This window comes from Rhea pennata, chromosome 3 (assembly GCF_028389875.1).
Source record: "Rhea pennata isolate bPtePen1 chromosome 3, bPtePen1.pri, whole genome shotgun sequence".
Lineage (NCBI taxonomy): Eukaryota > Metazoa > Chordata > Aves > Rheiformes > Rheidae > Rhea > Rhea pennata.
In genome coordinates, this window is record NC_084665.1 from 10845915 (window position 1) to 10868363 (window position 22449).

General features: G+C 40.2%; 1 protein-coding gene across 2 annotated transcripts in view; it reads left to right on the plus strand.

The window, feature by feature from the left end:
• The first annotated feature begins 8678 nt into the window (after positions 1 to 8678).
• The window catches only part of SNAP25 (synaptosome associated protein 25), a 30046-nt gene continuing 16275 nt past the window's right edge, over positions 8679 to 22449 (plus strand). For both annotated transcript variants that reach the window (XM_062571552.1, XM_062571551.1), the window contains exons 1-3: positions 8679 to 8750; positions 9519 to 9560; positions 18453 to 18501. In XM_062571552.1, coding sequence (XP_062427536.1) covers positions 8679 to 8750; positions 9519 to 9560; positions 18453 to 18501 — 163 coding nt within the window. The remainder of the gene's footprint in view (positions 8751 to 9518; positions 9561 to 18452; positions 18502 to 22449) is intronic.

The window sequence follows — 22449 nt, forward strand, 5'->3', positions numbered from 1 at the left end:
TGTGGGACACTTCGCAGAAGGGGTGACTAACTAGAGTAGCAGGTGTATGGAGTCAAAAGGCAGAGCCATGGTCTGTTTAAAGTCTGACAGGGTCAGGCAGACTCCTGGAAGGAGGCAGAGCTCCTTGATTGCCTCCATCCCATGCTGTCTATCATGGCTGGGGCAAGGTCTGTGTTCTCTGAGAAGACTGAGCAGAAGGAGCAGCCTCTTTCCTTCCCCAAAATCAGGGACAGCAAATGCAGCAGACCATGTACAGCCTAGTGTAAGGTAGGAGTAAACTCCTTTTATGCTCCCCAAGAAAATCTGCTACCGAGTTCCTAATCATCACTCTCTCCTGAATCCCTCAATAAACATCTTCCAATAATTCTGTTAGATACATAAGAGAAACATAAGGGGTCAGGAAAATCTTGCACAGAAGTGTTTAAGACTCCAAGACACTTCTGTCATATGTTCACATACACACACATGCATATAGCGCACTGTTCACCATCTACACACTGCCAGAATCTAACAGCATGTTGCCACCCAGTAGCCCCGCCTGCACGCCTGACCAGGCTAATGGCAATGGTGAAGAATCTACCAATTTGAAGTGGGGCCTGACTTTCCCCTTAGCTTCTAAAATTGTCCATTAATCAGATTTAGCGGCTTAAGGAGCATTGTAAAGAAACACAGAGCAGAATATAACCAAGAGAAGTAAGATCTGCTGTTTGTCATTGCTGCAGTGATGGTGAGTGAGTATTTTGAGAAGTGCCTATGTGAGTTTAAGGGGAGTTACATTAAAAACCATGGCACAATAGCAAATCTCATCCTCCTGGTGAAGCAATGCCTTTTGGTTTGCTTCCAGATTCTGGCTACAGAATGCAAATAACTTCATCATGAGTCAAGATACTTCCTTTAATCCTCTCTACTAATGCCTGGATTTCTTTTACTGAGCCACCAACAAGATCTAGTTATGCAAATGGCAAGTGAGGTTGTAGGGTATTTTGGAGAAGGTATCACCTGTAGGGACAGGGAAGTACCAAGGCCTTTAAGCAAAGCCTGTGCCCTCATTTAAAACACATTGTGAAATGCTGGCTATCCATCTCCAAGGAAGATCAATTCAAATTGAACCAGCATAATCAACAACTGCTAGGATGATCAGAGGAGCAAACAATCCATCTACCAAGAAAGGACTAACAGGGCGTGATTATTCACGTCATAAGAAATACTGAGAAAGTTTATGATTGCTGTTTATATACCCATGATAGAGAGAAAGAGAGGCTAGGGAAGGAGAAGGACTATTTAAGCCATAGGACAACACTGGCACAAGAATCAGCTAGCATTGGCTGGCTGTGAATTAATTGGAGCTAGAAGTGAAATATTTTCTAGTCACTGGGAAAGAGGGTCTGGAATAGCATCCTAACAGGAGGAGGGAGAACATAATAAACCTAGGGAATCATAGGACATTGCTTGCTAAATTACAACAAAGCTGTTTAACACTGCTACCTGTGATAGCGGGGAATTAGACTTACTGTAGCTTGTTCAGTCCAGGCCTCTGTTCAGTGTCCTCTGCACTGCCTGCAACCCCTTCCAGATAAGGTGCCCCACTTCAGTATGTGGGTTTCTTTATCCTCCACCACTCTGATTGGTTGCTCCCAGGCAAGCATTTTCACCTGTGATATTTTTCTGTTGCTGTCAGGAAAAAAAAAAAGTATAAAAGTATACAGGTACATAGCTTTGGAAATGACTGCAGAGATAATATTGAAAGGTTTATTTTCTAAAGTGGTTTTAATAGAAGTAAAATGGATAGAAAGTCAAGTTATTATTTCTCTGAAGTGAAATTATTACAAAATGGCTTCTCTGAGTATTTTTTTCCCATGTAGGAGCCTGATAAAGAGACATGCACATGTTGAAGCCTTATAAAATAGAATTGTTGTCTGACATCTGACAGGACAACAATGACTTGCTTTACATTTGATGGGGAGGCTCCAGGCATTTCGTTTAGGACCTCCTGTTATTCTCTGAGATCTCAAAGACAACTTTTTAAACCTGTCATTCCCCTCTTGCTGCAGTGCCTGGGGAAGAAGTGTAGGATGTATTGCTCATAACCTCCTTATTTGCAGAACCTGGAGGCACAGAGCAGTTGTGTCAACATGACTTGCCGGCTGCGCTGCAACTGTGCATACCCAAAATCATAATTACTTACCCACTAATGATCACGGGTTTACCAGGGATAGAGGTGCCCACATTTACAGGAAAAAATAATTTCACTAGAAGCACGTTTATATTGCGTAACTGTATCCACACTAAGAAATCACTTTATTGAACTTTATATCATTATAGCAATAATGAAGTTCCCGTTGTCCTGCATCATAAGCATCCCCAAATTGAGTGTCAGTCCGTGTCCTGAAGTGCCTGCAATTCAAGACCAAAAAAAAAAAAAAAAAAAAAAAAAAAAAAAAAGACAAGGCAGGAGGGAAAAGAAGAATTTTATCCTCATTTTGTCAATGGGAGACAGATTCAGTTGTTAAACCCAGACAAGTAGTCCCATCAGAGGGTTTCCAAGATATCTGCAGGAGGCTGACAGATACAGCTAGCAGCAGGAAACCAAATAGCATCTCACATAGCTCTAGGGACCTATTTGTAGCCAACGGAAGCATAAAGTAAAGTAAGTTGTCTAACGCTACACAAGAAGACTGTGATGAACTAGCAATTGCCCCGGCATTTCCTGAATATCAGATCTGCAAGATCTCCTTGCCTGTCTTTTCCAAAGCCATCCCCTGTCAAACCTTCACCTGGAGGCATTACTCTTTACCGCCTATCAAAGAACAGAGTGAAACCAGATACCACCCTACTCTGTTGGTCTGGGCTGTAAAGCCGTGCCCAGAGAGGTGAGGTGTCTGTGTCACAGGTTAACATTAACATACCCCCCAAAAAACACAGATGTTACATTTTGACTTAATCAGCAACACAAACATAATAAAGGCAGTTTCTTTTTTGAAATGATAGGTAGTAACTTTGCTAAACTTGACACTTATCCAGGTGATAGGCTGAGCTGCAGAACTGATACAAAAAGCATTATTCCTTCCTCAAAATTTTATTTCAGAGCTATTTAAAATTTAAGTAACAAATTTAAGTAAATTTTCATTTTTTATGTTTTATATGATAGCATAAAATCTTTAAAGGGGATTTTTCATTACCAAATCAGCTGATTTGTTCTTCAAATGCTTTTAGATCAATTAAAATACAGTAAGAGCAAAAGCAGGAAATGTTTTTGTTACAGGCAGTATTAATTGTAAGCTTTCTGTGAAATGGAAATGACAGAAGTTGAAACCCATGAGAATTAGAACTTCTGAGAGCCCACAACATGTAAGAGCTATGCTCCCAACTCCCTTAAATAATTTCTCGCCAGCTGTTTTTTGTCACGTTGACTGTACGCAGCGCACACACACCTTTCCTTTCTGCTGGGATCTTCCTTCAGACTCTACATCCTCAGCACACAGTTTCAGTGGGAACCTGCTGGTGTCAGCCACATGGGCATGTACTCATAGCTAAGACTCCTTTCCCAGCAGATTCTCACTTTTGAAGTCATTTCGCTCTCTGGCTGATATTAATAGGCAGCCTCTATACTAGACTGAGCTCTGTGGTTAACGCCAATCCACGTCATATAACCTAGTTGCAAAGGAAGGCTGGTAAAGGTGGTAAAGGTGCCAACCTGTCAGACAGTTGACCTCTAGGCAGCTCTCAGGTAAGCAGCAATATTGCTGGGATGATGTGGTGGTGAAAAAGATGCACACTTTGAGAGGAGGATCCTACAAAGCTTCAAAAGTAGCTAGTGACTGGCCCTGTCCTGTGACCGAACGCACTTTGCGCAGCATGCGTTGCAGCAGCAGCATGGGAGAGACCAGCCCCCAGGAGCTGCAGCTGAAATTCTTCCCGCCGTCTTCCCCTTCGTCGGCATGCGTTTCTCATTCTACCAGGGCAGACTGAAAGGGAACAGCTGCAATCCAAGCACCTAGCTTTAAATGACTCTACACTCTTCCTGAGATACCTGATGAGCAAAAACCCCTTTTGATTTTCTGTAGCTCTAATAACGCTACACTACCGTGGCAAGGCTCACTCAGTCCTACAAGGAAGAAGCATAAAGCATGGTATTGACAGACTCTGACTTTTTTAGTAGAATACGCCAATGCAGTCATCCTCTGGCAACAAATATCCATGGGAAAAATAGATGTGTCCTTTAATAACTGTGAGAGTGCTTAAAAAAGAACACTTTATTGCAGGGTTGCCTTCACCACAGTAAATTGCAGCATTTTTATTTGCCTGTTATTTATTGCACCGAAGTGTATGTATCACTGTAAAGCAAATATTTGCTTTCAAAGGTCACTCATTGTATCTCTCTTTCTCTGGAGATACATGCAGGGTTCTCTAAGACTTCGGTATAACTCTATAAATATATACAATGTTCTTGCTGTGAGATTCTTTATTGCATCTGAGCACTACTAAAATAGCAGATGCAGAATTCAAACTGTAACAGGCAATGCATTTCCATTAGCCAGTTTCTCTCTGAATTTTTCTTTAACCCTTGATCTCCTACTATCCTTCTGTACCAGTACCAGCATAATGTGTAAGACTGGCTCACAGTGATTTTGACACAAGTCACCAAGTCCTTGAAGTTACTTGAGTTATCTAGAAAATACAGAGTACATTAAAAAAATGAAGCAGTTTTTTTAATGATGTTTGGACTTTTATTTTAAGAGAGCCTAGTGTCTGTTTGTATGTGAACCCAAAGGGTTTTCCCTTCTTGAAATGAAAAGCCCCAAACCCTCATGAATTTTTAAGCTTGCATTTGTAATACAGTTATTACAAGTGTAAACTTATGTTGAAACTAAAGAATACATTTTTGGGATGTTAGGCCCCATCATATTGGGGGTTTCAAAAACAATTACAGGATTTTGTTACTTGCTTCAAACTAGCTGGAATGAGCACAAAAATATTCAAGCTTTGAAAAATGGAAAATATCAGGTATTCTTAAAATTATAAATTCTGCAAGGAATTTATTCCCCAAAGTCCTCAACAGTATTTTCACTCTGTTCCCATTGTACTAAAACAGCAGTAGCTTCAGTGGTCCAAAGTTAAGACTAATGCTTTGTGCTTTTAAAAATCCATCCGGTAATTACTGAGTGCAAACCCATTATGGTTTACCTTTTCGTGGCCATCACTGTGATTATTCAGTTTCAATACGTTTTAGTACATCAAGAGGACTGTGTATAGACCCTAGATTTTTCCTAAGGAACATTACAGAGAAAAAAAGTGTTAATTCATATTGTAGAGGAATAACACCCTTTAGAGCAAATAAATCTGCTGTCCAGAGTTATGGGATTTTATTCATAACAGATTTCAAAATATATTATTACTATAAAGAATAAGCACGTAATGCCCATGGAATTTCAGTCTATATAGGACTTTTCGAGGAAAATCCTTGCTCCAGTCTATCCCATTCCACACCTTGAACAGCCATATCTGCAAAAATTTAAATCTATACCCAGACACTTGCAAAATATATACAGTTTATCACACTGAGAGCAAATGAGTAACCTTTATTGATTTTGTACATGGTTTTCTATTAAATAAAGTTGAATCAGCATTGCTATAGGGTACAATTGTTTACGACCAAAACTTGATGTAAAATGACTTGTCTGGAAGAGTAGTTCTTGCTATTTCACAATCCATTCTAAGTGCTTTACAAATACCAAACAATATCAATAAACCTGTCAAGTTCAATTACTTGCTACATAACATCCCTCTGGTTACAACCTCTGACATTTTTTAAGGTTGATGTAAAATAGGATGCATCTGTCACTAAGAGGTCAACTGATGGCTCTACTTAACCGAAAGGATAACTCTAGAGATAAATCACAAAGTTTCACCACTTTTTTGTACCACCTAAGGTTACTACTGATTCATTATCAAAAATTAATATGCAAAAGATCAAGAGTAAGGCTGGAATCTACTTGAGAACTGGTTTATCTGTGCAGTTTTTATCATCTTTGGTGACTGACAGACTCTATTATTTGTTATTGTCACTAGATGCTCTCATCTCATCTTCACTTACGCTTCTGTAATCACTGAGCTCACATTGGATATGGTTAGAGACTGAACCCAATCCCCTGTTAGCATCCTATCCTCTCTCTGGATCATCATCTCCCATTTTGCAGCTAGTAAAATGCTACCAGACAGACACAATGCAGAACTAGTTTCATTTTTCTCACAGCTACATATCAATATTAATTGGATCAGCACCAAAATCATGTCTAAATTTTCTGTATTTTTGCTACAGCTCACTGATGCTATGCTACTGGCACAAGCATAGTGAGGAATGCAAGCAGAGGAGAATATTCTAAGCACTAAATCTAGATCCACAGACTTGATCCTGGTATACTGCTATAGAGGCTCTTACAGAAATATTTAAATGCTGTTTTTTGCTTTGATTTGGGACAAAAACAATCTGTGAGATGGTGGAATTCCTGCCTGACTGGCTCTAGCATCAGCCTGTGCCAAGAGGAAAAGCAGTTTGGAAAGCAGGTCTTTACTAAAATAAAGTCTTCTTATTCCAGTGGAGCCGGCCCTTTCCTCCTCAGGGGTGGGCTCTTCTTGGAGCTGTATGATGTGCCACAAAAGGCAACGCACAAAACCCAGGCACAGCTAGTGCAGCAGCATGTGGGAGGACCTTGAGCAGCACAAGATGTCCCCACACTTTCATGTGCCTTCTAGGAGGAGTCTGCCTCCTGATTCATCTTTTCCTCCTAATACTCAGAGTGTACTAGTTTTTATAAAGCTTATTTACTGTTATTTGTGAGCATCCTTGAAGTGCCTGATATCACATGGAATATTAGGCAGAAAATTAAGCTCTGCATTTGCATCAGCTGGGGCTACAAATGTGCTTAAGCTTGGTTCTTCGCACTGCAGTGACTGTGCAGCTGTCAGAATCCAATGGGCTTCGGGCTCCCAAATATTGTGTGACCCATCACAAAGTGCCAGCCTCCCTCAGACAGGGATGAAGGGATGTAGTGATGCTCTCAGTGATGAAAATAGGATATCGTGCCAGTAGCTTCAGGGCTGACTCTTCAAGATGGATTTCTTCCTGCTGTAGCTTGAAAGAGCAAAAGCAACCACAAGTGAGGACACAGCTAATGCGAAAGCATGAAGGTCACATACTCCCTCCTAAATAAGATAAACAGCAAATTCTTTGCTGAAGCTGCAGAAGAAATGCAAGCAGCTGTCTGCTTTCTTTATAAGTAAACAGGCTATGATCCAGGAAATATCTGCCACCCCAGCTGTACCTGTTCAGCCTGCACTCCTGTTGTCCCAATAGAGAGCACTGTCAAATAAGGAACGGATTTATTTCTCCGTTTAAGAAGAGTTGTTACAATTAAAATTTCAGAGCCAAACACTGCCCTTTCTTAGGTTGCTTTATAAAGGTGTGCATGTATCACAAAGACAGGGTAGAAAATAGCCCCTGGGATCTTACTCTCCTAGAGCACCTTTATCCTGGGCTGCTCTAGGAGACGCTTTATCCCGCTTCTGTAATTGAGCATGATGGCATGTGCTTTACTGCTGTTTAATCTCAGTCCCCCAAATCTTCCCCATCTCCTTTGCACCTGGGATTATATCTTCCTGCAATGAACAAATCTAATATTCAGTGAGCATTAATTTGCAATGTGCCATGCCTGAATCGAGCAGAGAAATAAGCCAGTGTTGTTGTTATAAAGACCTGACAGATGGTAGGAGGACCCGCCTTTCTTAATCAAGGCATGCTCAGTAATCAAAGCTAGCTCAAACTTAAAATAAAAAAGAAACCCTACCTAAATGAGGATTAATGGGCTGCATCCTGATCCCTGGTTAGGATAAGTTCTGTAATATTATTCTGTATTGAGAAGGATAATTAAGATCAAAATTGGACCCACCTGGGGCAAAAGTCAGGCACCAGTTAGGTCATACTGTGTATTTCCCTGAAATGAAGGATTCTCCCAGATAAACATATTTACCTAGTTTAGCTGTAAATATTTCAGAGTCTACACTAGAGTCTCCTGGACAAGTCATTAGCTGATAAAAATCGGCAAAGTTCCATAGACTTTAGTTTCCTTGGAGATACATTAGCTGAGCATTCAGCCCTCCAAACTGTGCAGCTGAAATATAAGACGTGTGGAGCACAGACTTCACCTTTAACTCCATCATATTACTGCTGTTAATTCTAGAGAAGAATGAATGGTTCTCAAGCCCATTTCTGGTAGCAAACAAAGCCCCCCGAATTTCCAGCTTCAATATGTACAGCATTTGAAATGTTTCCCTTGAGGGAAAAGGAAGAGCTAATTTTTCTTCAGTGAATATGACAAGGATACATTCTTGTTCCTTCAGAGTGATTAACAGTACAGGAATAAAACATTACCTTGAAAAATCCTGAGTGCCCCATACACATACAATCCTACACATAAGAATTGCTATCCAGAATGAAAGAGTTTGGGTAAGAGAACCAATGTAATAAAAGCACTTCTGGGGCATTGACATTTAAGCACAGTTCAGTGCGTTAAGCACCGGGAGTTTAACCACACTGTTTCTTTCTTTTTGCTGTCTTACAGACTCACAGGCTGAATACAAATCCCTGATCTGCAGCTTCCACAAACACATCCACAGCTAAAATGGCAGAAGATGCTGATATGCGCAATGAGTTGGAAGAAATGCAGCGGCGTGCCGACCAGCTTGCTGATGAAGTGAGGCTCACAACAAATAAGAAACCTGGGGTTCTTTCTGTATGGGAGGCACATCCAGAAACAGAAGCAGAGCTGGCTAAAGACATATAGGGTTGACTCTATTTTCCATCAGCTTTATTCCAGGGAAAGCTGACTCCCATTCAACTCCTGCTCTCTCCAGTGGCAACAGACAGTAACTCAGCCAAAGGCACTCAGTCGCTCCAGAGTTACACTGCTGTCACTGAGAGCAGAATTCCTGCACTTGTCACAGAATTTCTGGGACAAGATCCTTGTGGAATAGAGATAAATGGGGACAAAAATTAATCACGTCTCTAGATTACTAGACACATAGACTAGACAGTCTAGATTACTGATCACATGTTTGGTCTAGGTATTGGGGTCTGCATAAATTTGGCTGACCTCAGAACAAAAAGCAGCAATTTTTTTCTGAAGGTTCCTTCAATTTGCCAAATATATGGAATCTGAAAAGTTTTAGCTGAAAAACATGGATTTTGTTTTCAGAACTGGAACATCAGCTGTTCCAAGTGCGATCACTGAGCATGTAGGCAAAGACGGTGCAAGCACTAAAAACTGCAGCCACCCAGAGACATGGCAGGAACTACTGCATAACAGATAGCTGAAGACGAAGAGATCACTAGTACCTGCTGATGGCATGATTTTGAGGGAAGGCAAAGAGCACAGGAAACAATATTGTCAGCATGAGCCTGCACAGTAGTGGTGGAAACTGTATCTGCCAAATCTAAGCATCTTTTCCTCCATTTTTTTCAGTCACTTGAGAGCACTCGTCGAATGCTGCAGCTTGTTGAAGAGGTAAGGACTTACATTTTATTCACACTTCCCTTATGAGCAAAAGTACTGGACAGTGTGACACAGTGAAGGTTTTTTTATTCACATTGCTAGGGCATGGCCATGGCTTTATATGCCACTCTGTCACTGATTATCCTTATCCCAACCATGAGGGCCATTTAAGACACTGTACCTCAGTTTTCAAGTGTCAAATTGTAGACCAGTTGCTGAGGTACTGTGTTTCAGCCATATCTGAGTATTCATTGAGAGAGACTGTCCAAGACAGAGCAAGAAATAGCCTCTGAAGGTGACCTGAAGTCAGGGACAAATAGCTGAGCTTGCTACAGAGTTCCTGGAGCCTCAAGCTGGCATGACTCTGATGTCATTGCCATAATACTGCAAGTGGGGATGGTGAAAAAGGCCTTTGGTCTGTTTGCCCTGTCATCTCTAAATAGCTCCTTCTACATAAATACTTGCAGCTATTTATAGAGCACCAATCACGACAGCATTTAAGTGCCAATTTCTTATGTATCTTTGAAACATTTATTAGGATTTTGAGGCTCATTAAATGTCATAGATTGACAGCTCTGGAGAATGAAGTTCTCTGTTTTTCTGCAGTGCTGGGAAAGGAGATTCAGGCACAGCCCTCACAGCTAATGCATTTTATACCCACCTGGAGGGAGCACTTCCAAGGGGGAAAAAGTAATTCAGTCAGGCCTCATTTCACAGTCTTGATAATGAAGAGGTTTAAAAGTCTGACATTCCCAAACTCGGTTCAGTTTAGAGTGATCAGCCATCAGGCAGCGAGAAACTTTGGTCCTGCCTGACAAGATGTATTATTTTCAGATATCATGCTAGAATTGGTATTGGAGCTAGTGACATTTTTAATCAGGCTCTTCAGGACTGACAGTCCCAGCAGAGTGACAACTGTGGGAGTCTCAAGCAAAGATAATGTGTAGAAAATGACACCAGGTCCCATGTTCATGAATAAACACAAGCCCAGCCTTAGGCTTCACGGCCTTGAAATCAATCACGATTGCAGAAATCAATGGAGTTCAGCAGAGACAAAATGAAATTCCTGTGTACAGATAGATAGGCAGATGGATCACTGAGCATAGTCAGCACTGTTTTTCCTCCATGCACACTTCAGCTTTGGCTCTCTTATGGCTTGGGCCCCTCCCAGCAGGAGCATGTTCTTGTCTTGTAAGCGACTTGTCTTTTTTCTCTTCACTGCTTAACTATCCGGACATGCCATTTCTAACTATCACATTATTTCAACTTGATGCTGGATGCAGCTCCTGATTAAATAAGACTGTCTCACATGGATATCTCCACAAATATAAAATAGGAGAGTCTGCTGCCCCAAAATGCCTATGATTTAAATAGATGAGGCAAATGATAAGCGAGAAGAAAGAGGAGCACAGGAAAGCGAAGTGATTTGCCCAGGGCCAAACCATCAGTAAATATCAGACCTGTCTCTCCTGAGCCATATTTGTCTGACCTGTGCACTGCTTGAATCTTCGTAACATATTGAACCAACATATTGTGAATGCCATTGAAATTTCAGTATTAAATCACAGCAATTGACAATGTGGGAGGAGAACTGGGACTGCTCAATCTACCAGTGAATTTAAGTAGGACTCCAGTGTTTCTTGGAAGAGCTCAGCATCTCTCAGATTTGACTATTTTTCAGATTCTACAACATCTTCCTATTCAAATACAGAAATTTTTAAACTGGTACTGAGTAGTCAAGAGAATTCTTTTACAAGGAATTGAATATAATTTTCACTAAGGTAACTAGAAAAGATCTTTCAAATTCTTTCTGTGGCCTAGACAGCTGGTTGTTTACTCTGACCCCATTTCCTAGATACTTTTAAAGGAGTGCAGTACTTAGTGGGTGAAAGATTCTATACAGAAAAGATAAATGACAATTGTCTTTAAAATCATACTTGTACTACTCTGGTTTAATAGACAAAAAAAATCCAATTAGACTCAACTTGCTCAGCAGAACCTGTCCAGTGAGTACAGATAGAAAAATGCACAGCTCAGGGAAAGAACAAGTTTTATTATGTTCTGTTAATAGAGCAAACCTGTTATTCTTTACTTGGAAAAATGAAACCTCTATGTTTAAACATTATCACTATACATACGTAGGAACTCGAATCATGGTCAGCTATACTCTGCTTGGTGTTCGGAAAATACAGAACAAATAGATTGACTTGGCCTCTGAGAATGATCTCAACAGCACTCCAGAAACAGAGGACTGCAGTCCACTCTCTGAAGCCTTCCAGCAGTACAAGCCACTCTTACATGCTGAACATAGTGTAGGGCACAAAACCAATGTCCCGCGAGGACCCTTGTGCTACTTGTCCAAGAAGACTAGACCAAGTTTGGAGAGAATGGACTAAGCCCTGGTGCTAGTCCCAAGGAACATCAGCACGGAAAACTGAGCTGTTCTCCTTGCTGAAGGACCAAATCTGTTACTGCTTCTTATTTTGATTACCCAGCTTTGCAAGGAGTTGATTGTTTCAGTTCTAGCACAACAGGCGAAGCAAAGAAGGAATGGTGAGTGGCCATCGTAAAGGAGCCTCTGCTTTGCCTCAAGGCAACTACGTACTGGGAAGGCAGATTAAAAAAAACAGTTTGGTCTGTGATGCTGACCATACCCATATAATACATAATTACATCTATGTTAACCAGCGCTCATTAAATGTCATACACTGAGAGGCACTCAGTTACACAGTGCTATAAATAAGTGTATTTTATGGTTCTGCTGTGCAATGTTCCAGTCAAAACATAAAATAAAAATGAACTGAGGCAGAAGAAGTGAGACTAAATACACAGCTTAAAGCTGGCCTTACTTTCTTGTTCAAACTTTTTACCTCTGAGCTAACTCTATTAAATACAAAATAACACATACGCAAGGACTCTACTATCATCTTCCAATGAAACCAGCATAACTTACAAAAAAAAAACTGTAGGGGTAAGAAAAGTGGTTTCCAGCTATGATGCAACAAGAGGAAAAAAAAATCAACAAGATCAATACTGCAAAAATCCCAGGCAGAAAGCACTTAGCAAAGGTGCTCTTTGTATATTCGAATCCAAACAGGACTGCTTTCTATTTTTATATGCTAGGGAGTTAGAGTCAAGCTTACTAACATTTCAAAGCTGAAATGGTAAGTTATAAATGTTTAATTTGATAACCTCATGATGCTGACCCTGATGTATGACATTGAACATACAGTATGCCACTTTACTGACTTACATATACATTATCATCCCTTCATTTGTGATTGGGAAATAAGCTTCCCTGACATTATTATCACAGTCAAAATGTTCTTTAATGATAGTCTAAAGAATACAAAATATAAGATTCTGTTAATTTAGAGTCTGATCTAAAGCTCGTCAAAGCTAATTTTAAAAATCCCTTTGACATCAGTAGCTACTGGAACAGTTCTACTCAGCAAAATATTTTAATCTGTGTATTTCCACAGAAATATTCATTATTCTGCTGTCAGTTTTTGCTGCGCAGGATTAACCCCCTTTGTCCTTGTAGACCAGCAGGACAGCACTGGAGCCACCGACATTGTGCTAAGTGCGATTAGGCCACAGGACCCGGGACAGATATACAGATTCGTATCGGCTGAGGGTCTAAACTACAGGGTGAACAAACAGAGCAAAGAGAACCAACATGACTCTTTAACCAGGCATAAATAGACATTACAGCCCTAACAGGGTGGCAGTGAGCTTGGAACAGGAACTGAGGAGATGCATTAGAACGGATGACTAAAAAATGTTTCTCTGACCACACTTTTGTCTTCAGGGAGTCGACACTTCTCTTTAGTTTCTCTGTGAACTGCCAGGAATGTTGGCCTGTCCTGGTATATAATTTTCTGTATTAATTTATTCAAAACAAACTCTACAATCTATACTGATTGAAGCAAAATTCCTCACTGAAGTGGAATTTTGTTTTTCACATAACAGAGAGCATATAGTTGTTTTCCAGGGTACTTCCTGAAACGAACAGAAAGTGATTTCTGTAATTTGGAATCTCTGTCTGATACATCATTCCTTCATACTGATACGCAAATTATGCCTAGAGCTTAAACAAAGCTGGAGTAGTTGTCTTTTCTAGCTGGCATGGGTAGGACACAACATACTGTGCTTCTGGAATGACCGAGGGGCCTTTTCAGAAGTCATTCCAATTGCCTTCCTAGCTCTATTCCCACTTTGGGAAATAACGTGACATAATAGTAATAAGAAGAAATGATACAGCAAGGCATCTCCCCTCAAAGTGCTACCAAATTTCAGTGAAATTCTTGTCATTGACTTTAGCAGGCTTTGAGTGAGACGTTAATAACAGAAAGGTTTAAAAAGCTGTTAGAGAAGTGAAGTTAATGTATACCACAGCCTCTGCCAGGGGTCCAAATTTTGTTGTTAAACAGGCTTCACTGAAGCACTGTAAGACTTTGAATGATGTAGAAGTTGAATGAAGCTCAGAGTTCTTAAATCATAGGCTACAGCTTTCTAATCAAGAATCCCAGTGCTTAGACCGTAGTCCAGCAAAGAACTCAGGCATGGGCTTCACAAGAGATACGGCGAATCTCACTGTCAGCAATGGGGTTCACATAGTTAAACACAAACGAGTACTCTTTGTTGCTTTGACTTTATTCAAAACACTAGAGTTTAGTGTTATTTAAAGGTAGAAGGACACGGACTAACTCTGTTTCGTAAACTCTGTAGGGTCGATATTCAATGTGTTATCGAATTTTTTAAAATCAGTTATAGCCTCCCATTCAGTAGGGTCCCAGGAGCAGCAAAGCACCCGATACCACAGATTTGTCACTCAGAACTCTCACACTGCCTTCCCTAGAAAGCATCTTGTGTGTGACCACCACAGGAGAGGGGCCTTTGCCCCCACCATCTGAGAAGCCTTTCATCTTGCACACAAAACATGTCAGTTCCTCCACTTCGCAGAAAAGCAGTTGGCAACACATGACAGTCTCCATGGAAATCAAAGACTGGAAGGACACAAGGACTGACCTACCATTTCTAGACTTAAGGCTCAGTATGTTTGATAGATGTATGGGAAAGATTATATAGTCTACTGTTGGCGATATACATGCTTTATGGATAAACAGAGGAACTCCAGAGCTGTCAGTTTAATGCCTTAATAAAAGAAATATATTCTATGCTATAGACAGAAGTGTAGGAAAAATGTTGGTTGTTCCATGGCAAAAACTGGCAGTTCAAATTCTCTTCTCAAATACAATGGGAAAACAAAGAGAGTCAAAAGTAAATCTGAATACAGAGGGCGTTACTTTCATAGATTTGAAAGCTGGATTAAAATGGGACACGCTCCATGAACTCTGTAGTGTTCTATCAAAGATGTATTTTTCATCCCACTCTGGCCTGAACCACCATAAGAATCTTGTTTTTTGAGAAACTTTGTTTTGCAGCAAACTGAACAAAGGATTGGAGGGTCTTAACAAATTCCACCATCATGTAGGAAGAAATAAAGGCCCTATTCCTTGGGAAAGTTTATCATTAGCACAAATTTTCATAACATGGATGTTGCTGCAGTTCTACTGATTTACAGCTTCCCACATAGGATTTTGTTCATGTTTATGAGCAGGGTATGTGGAGTGGGAACTTCCCAGCACTGTCACCCTGCCACTGCCGTGATGGCAGCTCTTCCACAATCCTGTTACCAAGGTTTTATGATCAGCCGTTGTAAAACATGTTCTTCTGGGCTGGCACGTAGCAAACACAGATTTCGTCACCTCCTGTTACACGCTCTCTAAGCAACCAGTTCAAGTGTATTAGCTGACACCTGCTGCTATTGAGACCAAGGGGAATTTCCATGATAGTTTTAGTGCAGAAAATGCCAACTTTTTCCATGGTGGAGAATCCATCCCATTAGCCCCATATGCACTGGTGTGGCACCTTTTATTCCTCTGTATTCCTTTAAATGAAGAGGGTTTGAGTCTTCCAGTGATACCTTAGTCTGCTGTTACTCAGGGTCAGACATGCAGTGTTTCTCCTCCGTTCAGATACCTGGATGATGAGCATATTTTCAGAAAAGTTCTGTATTTACAAGTGTGTTGGGTTCTGAGCTGTCTAAGATTGGTCACAATGCAGATCTGAAACATTTAGGGAAGTCTGGATCTATTTAAAAAGCACAAATATGATTGGTAATATTTTTTAATTGGCTTTACACAGTTATTTTTTGTGAAAAACCTGACAATTAGAGCTTAATAGAAACTTGGAACAGGAGGCGATTGTCACTTGATGCCTGATTCACTTCTCATCTTTGACAGTGAGCATCTTTTATTACCTTCAATATGTTTTGGATTAAACCTCAGATGCAGAAAAGTGTATTTAATTCACATTAGTATTAATGCTGTGGAAAGCTGAGCTACAGCTGTCTTCTCAAGAGATATGGTATTACCTGAAAAAAGGAAATGGCATGATGGTCAGGTAAATAGAAGAAAATTGTGCCTCTTCTGCTCTGCGCAAGGATTTAATACAAAATACAAACCATAACATTTTTGTTAAGTCCTTCCATAAGGAAGGACTAATTGCCGAGTCCTCCTCTCAGCAAAGCTCTCATTCAGGTCACTGGACATCTTAATTGAATAAAGGCAGTTTGGTCAGATCTTAAAATATCATAGGAAAATAGGGTCAGACAATTCAGTTAACATTTCTTAGCCTGGCTATGTCTGACTTGCAGAAAGCCAACAACTATCAAACTACCAATTGCGGGTTTTCCAAGTCCAGTATCTGGAAGGGCCCAATGTCAGATTTCATCCATATTTACCCAAATCCAAGATGCTCAGGATTTAAGCAGCTTGCTTGCATTTGCATGAGATGTATTTTTTAAATACGTATCAGGGTAAGACATCCCTGCATACCATGGGGCAAGAGTACATAGAGAGAGCAGTAGCAAGCTGCTGCACATCAGATGCTTAGAAGATCTAACATCTGTAAGATCATTAATGGCTGCTTTGTTACTGTGCATAGGCGAATCTGATGACCTTTGGACATTAAGTTTTCTAAAGGATGCAAAAGAAGCTGGCAGGGGTTCAAGTAAATGCAATATCAGCTTGAAGGGAAAGAAGGAATCAGCAATTACCCAGTAGAACAACTGACCCAATGAGCAACAGGGCCCAGGGGACTACGGGGAGGAAGCAGGTGGATTTTTCTCTCCACTTAGCAATTCATATAAGTAAAAACACAGCGGAGCCAAGCAGGCTGCACATATGTGATGTTTTCCCCAGCTTCTACAGTGAAGCAGACATTAAAGACAAGAATGGGAGTGTAATGAGAGGTGGATATAAGAGTGCAGCAAGAGACATCTTGTATCTCTCTTGAACGGAGCAGTACACTCTTGAAGCACCAGCTGCACCAGCCAACTGCTCCTTGAGTGCACAGAAAGTCAGGCATGTAGCTGAGCCAACGTGTGGAGCTTGCAGCCAGCCTGCATCGGAGGGCTGAGAGAGTATGGACCGGGCTGCTGACTGCCTGAAAGACGTTACTGCTCCCAGACAAACAAGTGATGGCAGTGAGGAGGGCAGTTGGAAGGAAGGATAATACTAAGTCCTTAATTTGCTTCAAGGAGACAGGATGGCTTGCAACACAAGCGGGACAGTCAGGACTCCAGGTTTTGGTTCTCAAGCTCCTGTGTCATTGTGGGCAAGCAACTTCATCTCCCTTGGCCTCTGCAAAATGGAGACCCTGATCCTTATCTACTTCAAAGGGGTCTTGGTGGTGTCATGTTCAGGGAAGCAGCTGAATTACTATGGCACATGCCCAGGTAATTCCACTGGCATGATGCACAGATGACTTACTTCATCTGTTAGCGAAATGCAGCAGTCACAAGAACTTTCAGACTATTAATTATTCACAGACATCATCACTGCTGTAAGCAGAATGAAGCTAGTTTTTGCTTAGTAATTAAAAGGGAGCTAATATGATCTGTGATATAACTTAGTATCACAGCATCCAGGAACCTGAGATACCTGATCACATCTCACAGTGATGATAATGCATACAAAACTGTATTTGTGAAAGGTGCCTTGCTGCTAGTTTAGACAGATGGGACCCCTAAAAGTGCTCAGCTTTGCTCAAATTCTGCTCCCAGCAAAGACGATGCTAAAATTCCCAGTAGGATCAGTATGGGAGCAGGGGTAGGATCAGTATATGTGTTTTGAAAATCTTGCCTTCAAATTGGATCCAAATTCTATAGATATTAAAAGTGTCCACTGGCTGAATTGAAACTTGGCTCATGCCTTTATCTATTAGATCTTTGAGCCAAAAAAATGGCTTAATCCTACAAAACATTAGCGTGCTTTAAGATGGAAGCCTTAGGAGACAAGCTTTTTGACTTCTTGGAAGGCAAGGGCTTAGTTGCAAGGGTATGTACAAGTCACTATGCCTCCTTATCAAACATATTTGTGACAGCTATTTTCCCTGGGAATTTCTCCTGTGGGATGCACATACATCTGCAACATGACCATTCTCTTCTTCCCTTCTCCCGCTTCAGGGAACATGGAGATAAACCTGGAGATAAACCCTCTTTTTAGAAATGATTCTTGCATAAAATGATTATTTTAATCTCAAGGTCTGGAAATTTCTCATTTCTGCAGTAGTTCAGCATGGCATTGAATCCTAAAGGGCTGATGATACAACAGAGAACACCCAGTTCCCTTTATAGTATTCACTCATATAAGGGTTTCAGATTATATAACCAGCCCCTTACGACCTTGCCATTCCTTTCACTGTTTTTCTTTTGTCTTCCTGTGTCCCATACCTAGGACTGAGTGTTCCCTCACTGATCTCTCTTTCTCTCTCCCTCTCTCTCTTCCTTTTTCTCCCCCTCTCTCTCCTAACCTTGCTACCACTATCGGGATGTAGAGTAAAGATGCTGGTATCAGGACTTTGGTTATGTTGGATGAGCAAGGAGGTAAGTTCAGATTGCTTCAGTAAGGAAGTATAACAGTTCACAAAGTACTGTATTAACTGTGTACAATTACAAAAATAAGGGCCATAAAATGTCTGTGTAGCTGTGCATGAGAATTCAAGAATCTCTCTGTTTTTAGCTGTGTTGTCTAATAGAGGAACATAAAATAACTGCATAAGAGTCTGTACTTATTTTGATCTGTTTCCCATTAATGTCAAAGGGACCTGCAGGCTGAACTCATCAAAATCATATTTTTTTCAGTGGGTTGTGGGTCAAGAGCCAATAAAATGATGAGAAGATTTGCCTTCATAAATGTGAAATCCAGCATTATTTACACAGGTGCTATGTAATTTTCTCACTTGTCCTAGCTACAAGTGAAACATGCAATAAATGCATCCAAAGAAAGGATAAAACAGATATAGTTCATGTAACATTCAGTTGCTTTTTGTTCACTCTTAGTGAAGGTAACAGGAGCTTAACATCAGAAGCCATAGGACGACCGGTTCGTTATAATTCACCATATACGAGCTTTAACATTCAGAGGAGCCCCAGGCTGGATGACATTGACAAATCTATTCAGTACAATCCCAGAAAATTACACTTTTGCTCTTCATAATATTAAAAAGCAGTGGATTTTTTTTTTTTTCAACAAAACTATTAAGTCTCCATTCGCAGTAGACCCACAGGAACAACAAAATGGTGACTCCAAAGAGAAGTTCATCAATACAGCATAAATTTCTACTGCTCTAAATCAAACCAATCAAACCAGCTAAATCAAACCAGCTTCCAATGAGCCCTTGTTATTATTTAGCATGTGGCACAATATGAAGCAGTATTAGGAACAGTTTTTTAGAGGGGCAAGGCTATATTACACAGCAAGCCCAGGTAACGACTATAGACAAAAGTACTGGACTTTACTGGACTAAGTAAAGACTTAGAAAATGGACTACATAACCTGATAGGCCATATGTAATTTCCCTGCTTCTCTGGCACTGAAACGAATGAAAAGTAATAGCAGGACCTAAACAAAGATTCTCCTGTTTGCTTTTACATGGATGTCTCATTGCTTTTTTTTTTTTTTCCCTCTTAAGGAAAAGAATTTATCCTAACCAATTTGTCTCATGAATGTGTCTAGACAAGCAAAATATTAAAGAGAATATTTTGGTGCCTTTGAAATTCTTCTATTTCCAGAATAAAGGTGGTAAAAAGACTACCAATGAATACAGAAAACCAAGGATCAGTTGTGTTGAAACAGACACAGCACCTGTTTAAATAATGTTTTTTTGTTTCAGAAGTGAATTATACATTTAAAATAAATCAGAAATATTGTCAGAGAAATCCTATAAATATCTAGGTGGCTCTAGAAATGTAATTCACAGACAGAACAGGAGAGACCTCAGTGGTATCTAAAACTTTGCTTCTGTTAACTCTTGGGAAAGCATGTTCCTGGGGTTTTTTACCTGTTATTTTTCATAATTTTGTAGGCCTTTTATTTTGCTTTTAACTTTGATTTTTGATTTTTTTTTTTTTTACTTTAGAGTTCTACTATTGCTAAACCCCTGCATGCACAAGTTGTCACACTGACTCTGAAAGCACTAGTCATGCTAGGGAGGAGTGTCGATGTGAGCAAAGGAGCTGATGCTGGACACCCTGAACTCTCTAGAGTCCAGGAAACTCAGTAAACCTGAAATGCATATTGTATGATCAGAGATGGAAGTAGCCAATACTTACAGGAAAAAAAGCAGACAACTTAAAAGCCTCCTTAAACTGGTTATGGTCATGCCTTAAGTGGTTCAGTGCATTAAGCTTATAATTACACTTTATGGGTTTCTCAAGTAAAACAGCCTAACAATGCTGCAAACCCTGGGAATATTGCAATCATTGTACTATGTTAAGTGTTTGATTACATTTTGGCCATAAGTAGCTCTAATAATGCCTAAATATATATGTATTTTTTTTAGTGGTGAAGGACTTATTATATTACTGGGCAAAATACACTAATAATGATTTTGAAACCTCTGTAATTAATGCAATATGTACAACGCATGGATGTCTCAGCAGATTATCAGATTAAGGAAATCATTTGCTAACACTGCCATGTGATCTCTTTTCAGCTGACTGCACAAGTGTCAGTTAAGATTATTAGGTGTTACATAGACAAAGACCATGACACTGATCTTTCCAGTGGGCGGCAAGCAGAGTATCTAATCTTCACAGTTGCTCAAAGCTCTGTTTTGAGGGTTTTTAGAAAATTTGTTTGCTTTAAAGTTACATATACTTTATGAGTAAAATTTCTTTGAGCCAATAGCACAGAGCAGAACTCATTTTCTGACTTTAATAAGCAAAAGTTTTTGGGACCATAAGGAAAAAAGTCAATGTAATTTTACAATAATAGATATTCATATAGTCTAGCCAGTTTAGCTAGTTCCTGTTGCCTAGAAGAGTTCAGTACATCTGGCTGCCCAGCAGGCCACAGAGTATATTATAGCCCTACAGAAATATGGAACTTCACAAGAGCTTTTGTTACTCCTTTTTCACAGAGAATGGGACTGCCATGAAAATTAGAGACCTCCTCCAGTACCCTTTGAAGTCACTGGAAATCTTTGCATGAATCTGAGTGGGCTTTTGGAATAGCCCCTCTCCAATCCCAAAAGTTCTTTATAACTTTTTGGGCCAGGTGTTCTCATTTCAACACTGTCCTTCTCCTGCAGAGCCCCCAGGGGACAGCTAAGAGGTTAAGTTCTCCTTGTTGAAATTCTACATTAGTGAGAAAGTCTTTCTCAGAGCCTATCTACATCCACAATGCTTACATTTTTTAAATCTGGCCTTGGGACACACTCTCCTGTGTGTGTGTGTGTGTGTGTGTGTGTACACATTTTAAACAAATGTGTTTACATTTGATACTAAAAAATATGTCATACTGCAAATTATTATTGTGTAGTGGCAGTTGCTGTGCTTCATTACATATATCTTCAAAACATGCTAGCTTAGGAAAATGTTAACATTTGGATGTGTTAATATTCTGTTGGTTAAAAGCAGACAATAAAAAATGAAGCTGATAGTACAATGCAAGGATTTGAAGATAAACTTGGCTTTTACACATAGCAGGAGGTCCCAGAGCTGTAGCCCCTCTTCCTCCAAAGGAGCAAATCTCTGTCCTTCTCAGAATGTCCCATCACTTGGGGAGTATTGGCAGGCAGAGCTATTCAGACCTTTGAGGACGTCTGAGTAATGATGTCTTTGTGCAGTATATTACAAAGGAATTTCATTCTTCTTGTATTGAAAGTGCTGGGGGAATGTTTCCACTAACGGTAATAACAGCACAGCCAAGACAAGACAGAGGACTATCCTCAACTGTCTTTGATAAACGACAATGAAAATGCCACAGCAATGGAAATTTCTCCCTGCAGCACAGCAGTTGCAAATGCTCAACCACCAATGCCAATAAACACAGAGCGTAGCTTAATATACCCAGCTGCATAATGCAAACTTAAGAAACTAGTGTCTGTCCCCTCTGGACAGGTAGACCCAAAGTAGCTAGAATACACCCACAACTAGTCTATCAACTTCTTAGTGAAGTGAGTCAACGTAACACAGTCTGAACAGATTGTCAAAACATAGTATTTTATGATTAAAAATTCCTTCTTCTGGCTTTCATCTCCAATAAGCTAGGACAAATAGCTGAGAAACTAAGATTCAGAAACAAGTAAACTCCACCAGTGCCTTGGATTCACTGCAGATTTGTGCTTCAGATTAAGTTGAAGTATGGAGATAAAACGTTTGGCATAACTGGGAGACTTTACATGCAAAAGGATTAAGACCTCGTATCTCAGTGCCCATGCTAGCTGAAGTCTCTACAGTTTTTGCCAAATGGGGTATGGCTGACCTGCTTCTATGTCACTAAAGAAATGACTGCAGTAACTACAAAGATAACAAGAATTTCTTTCCACC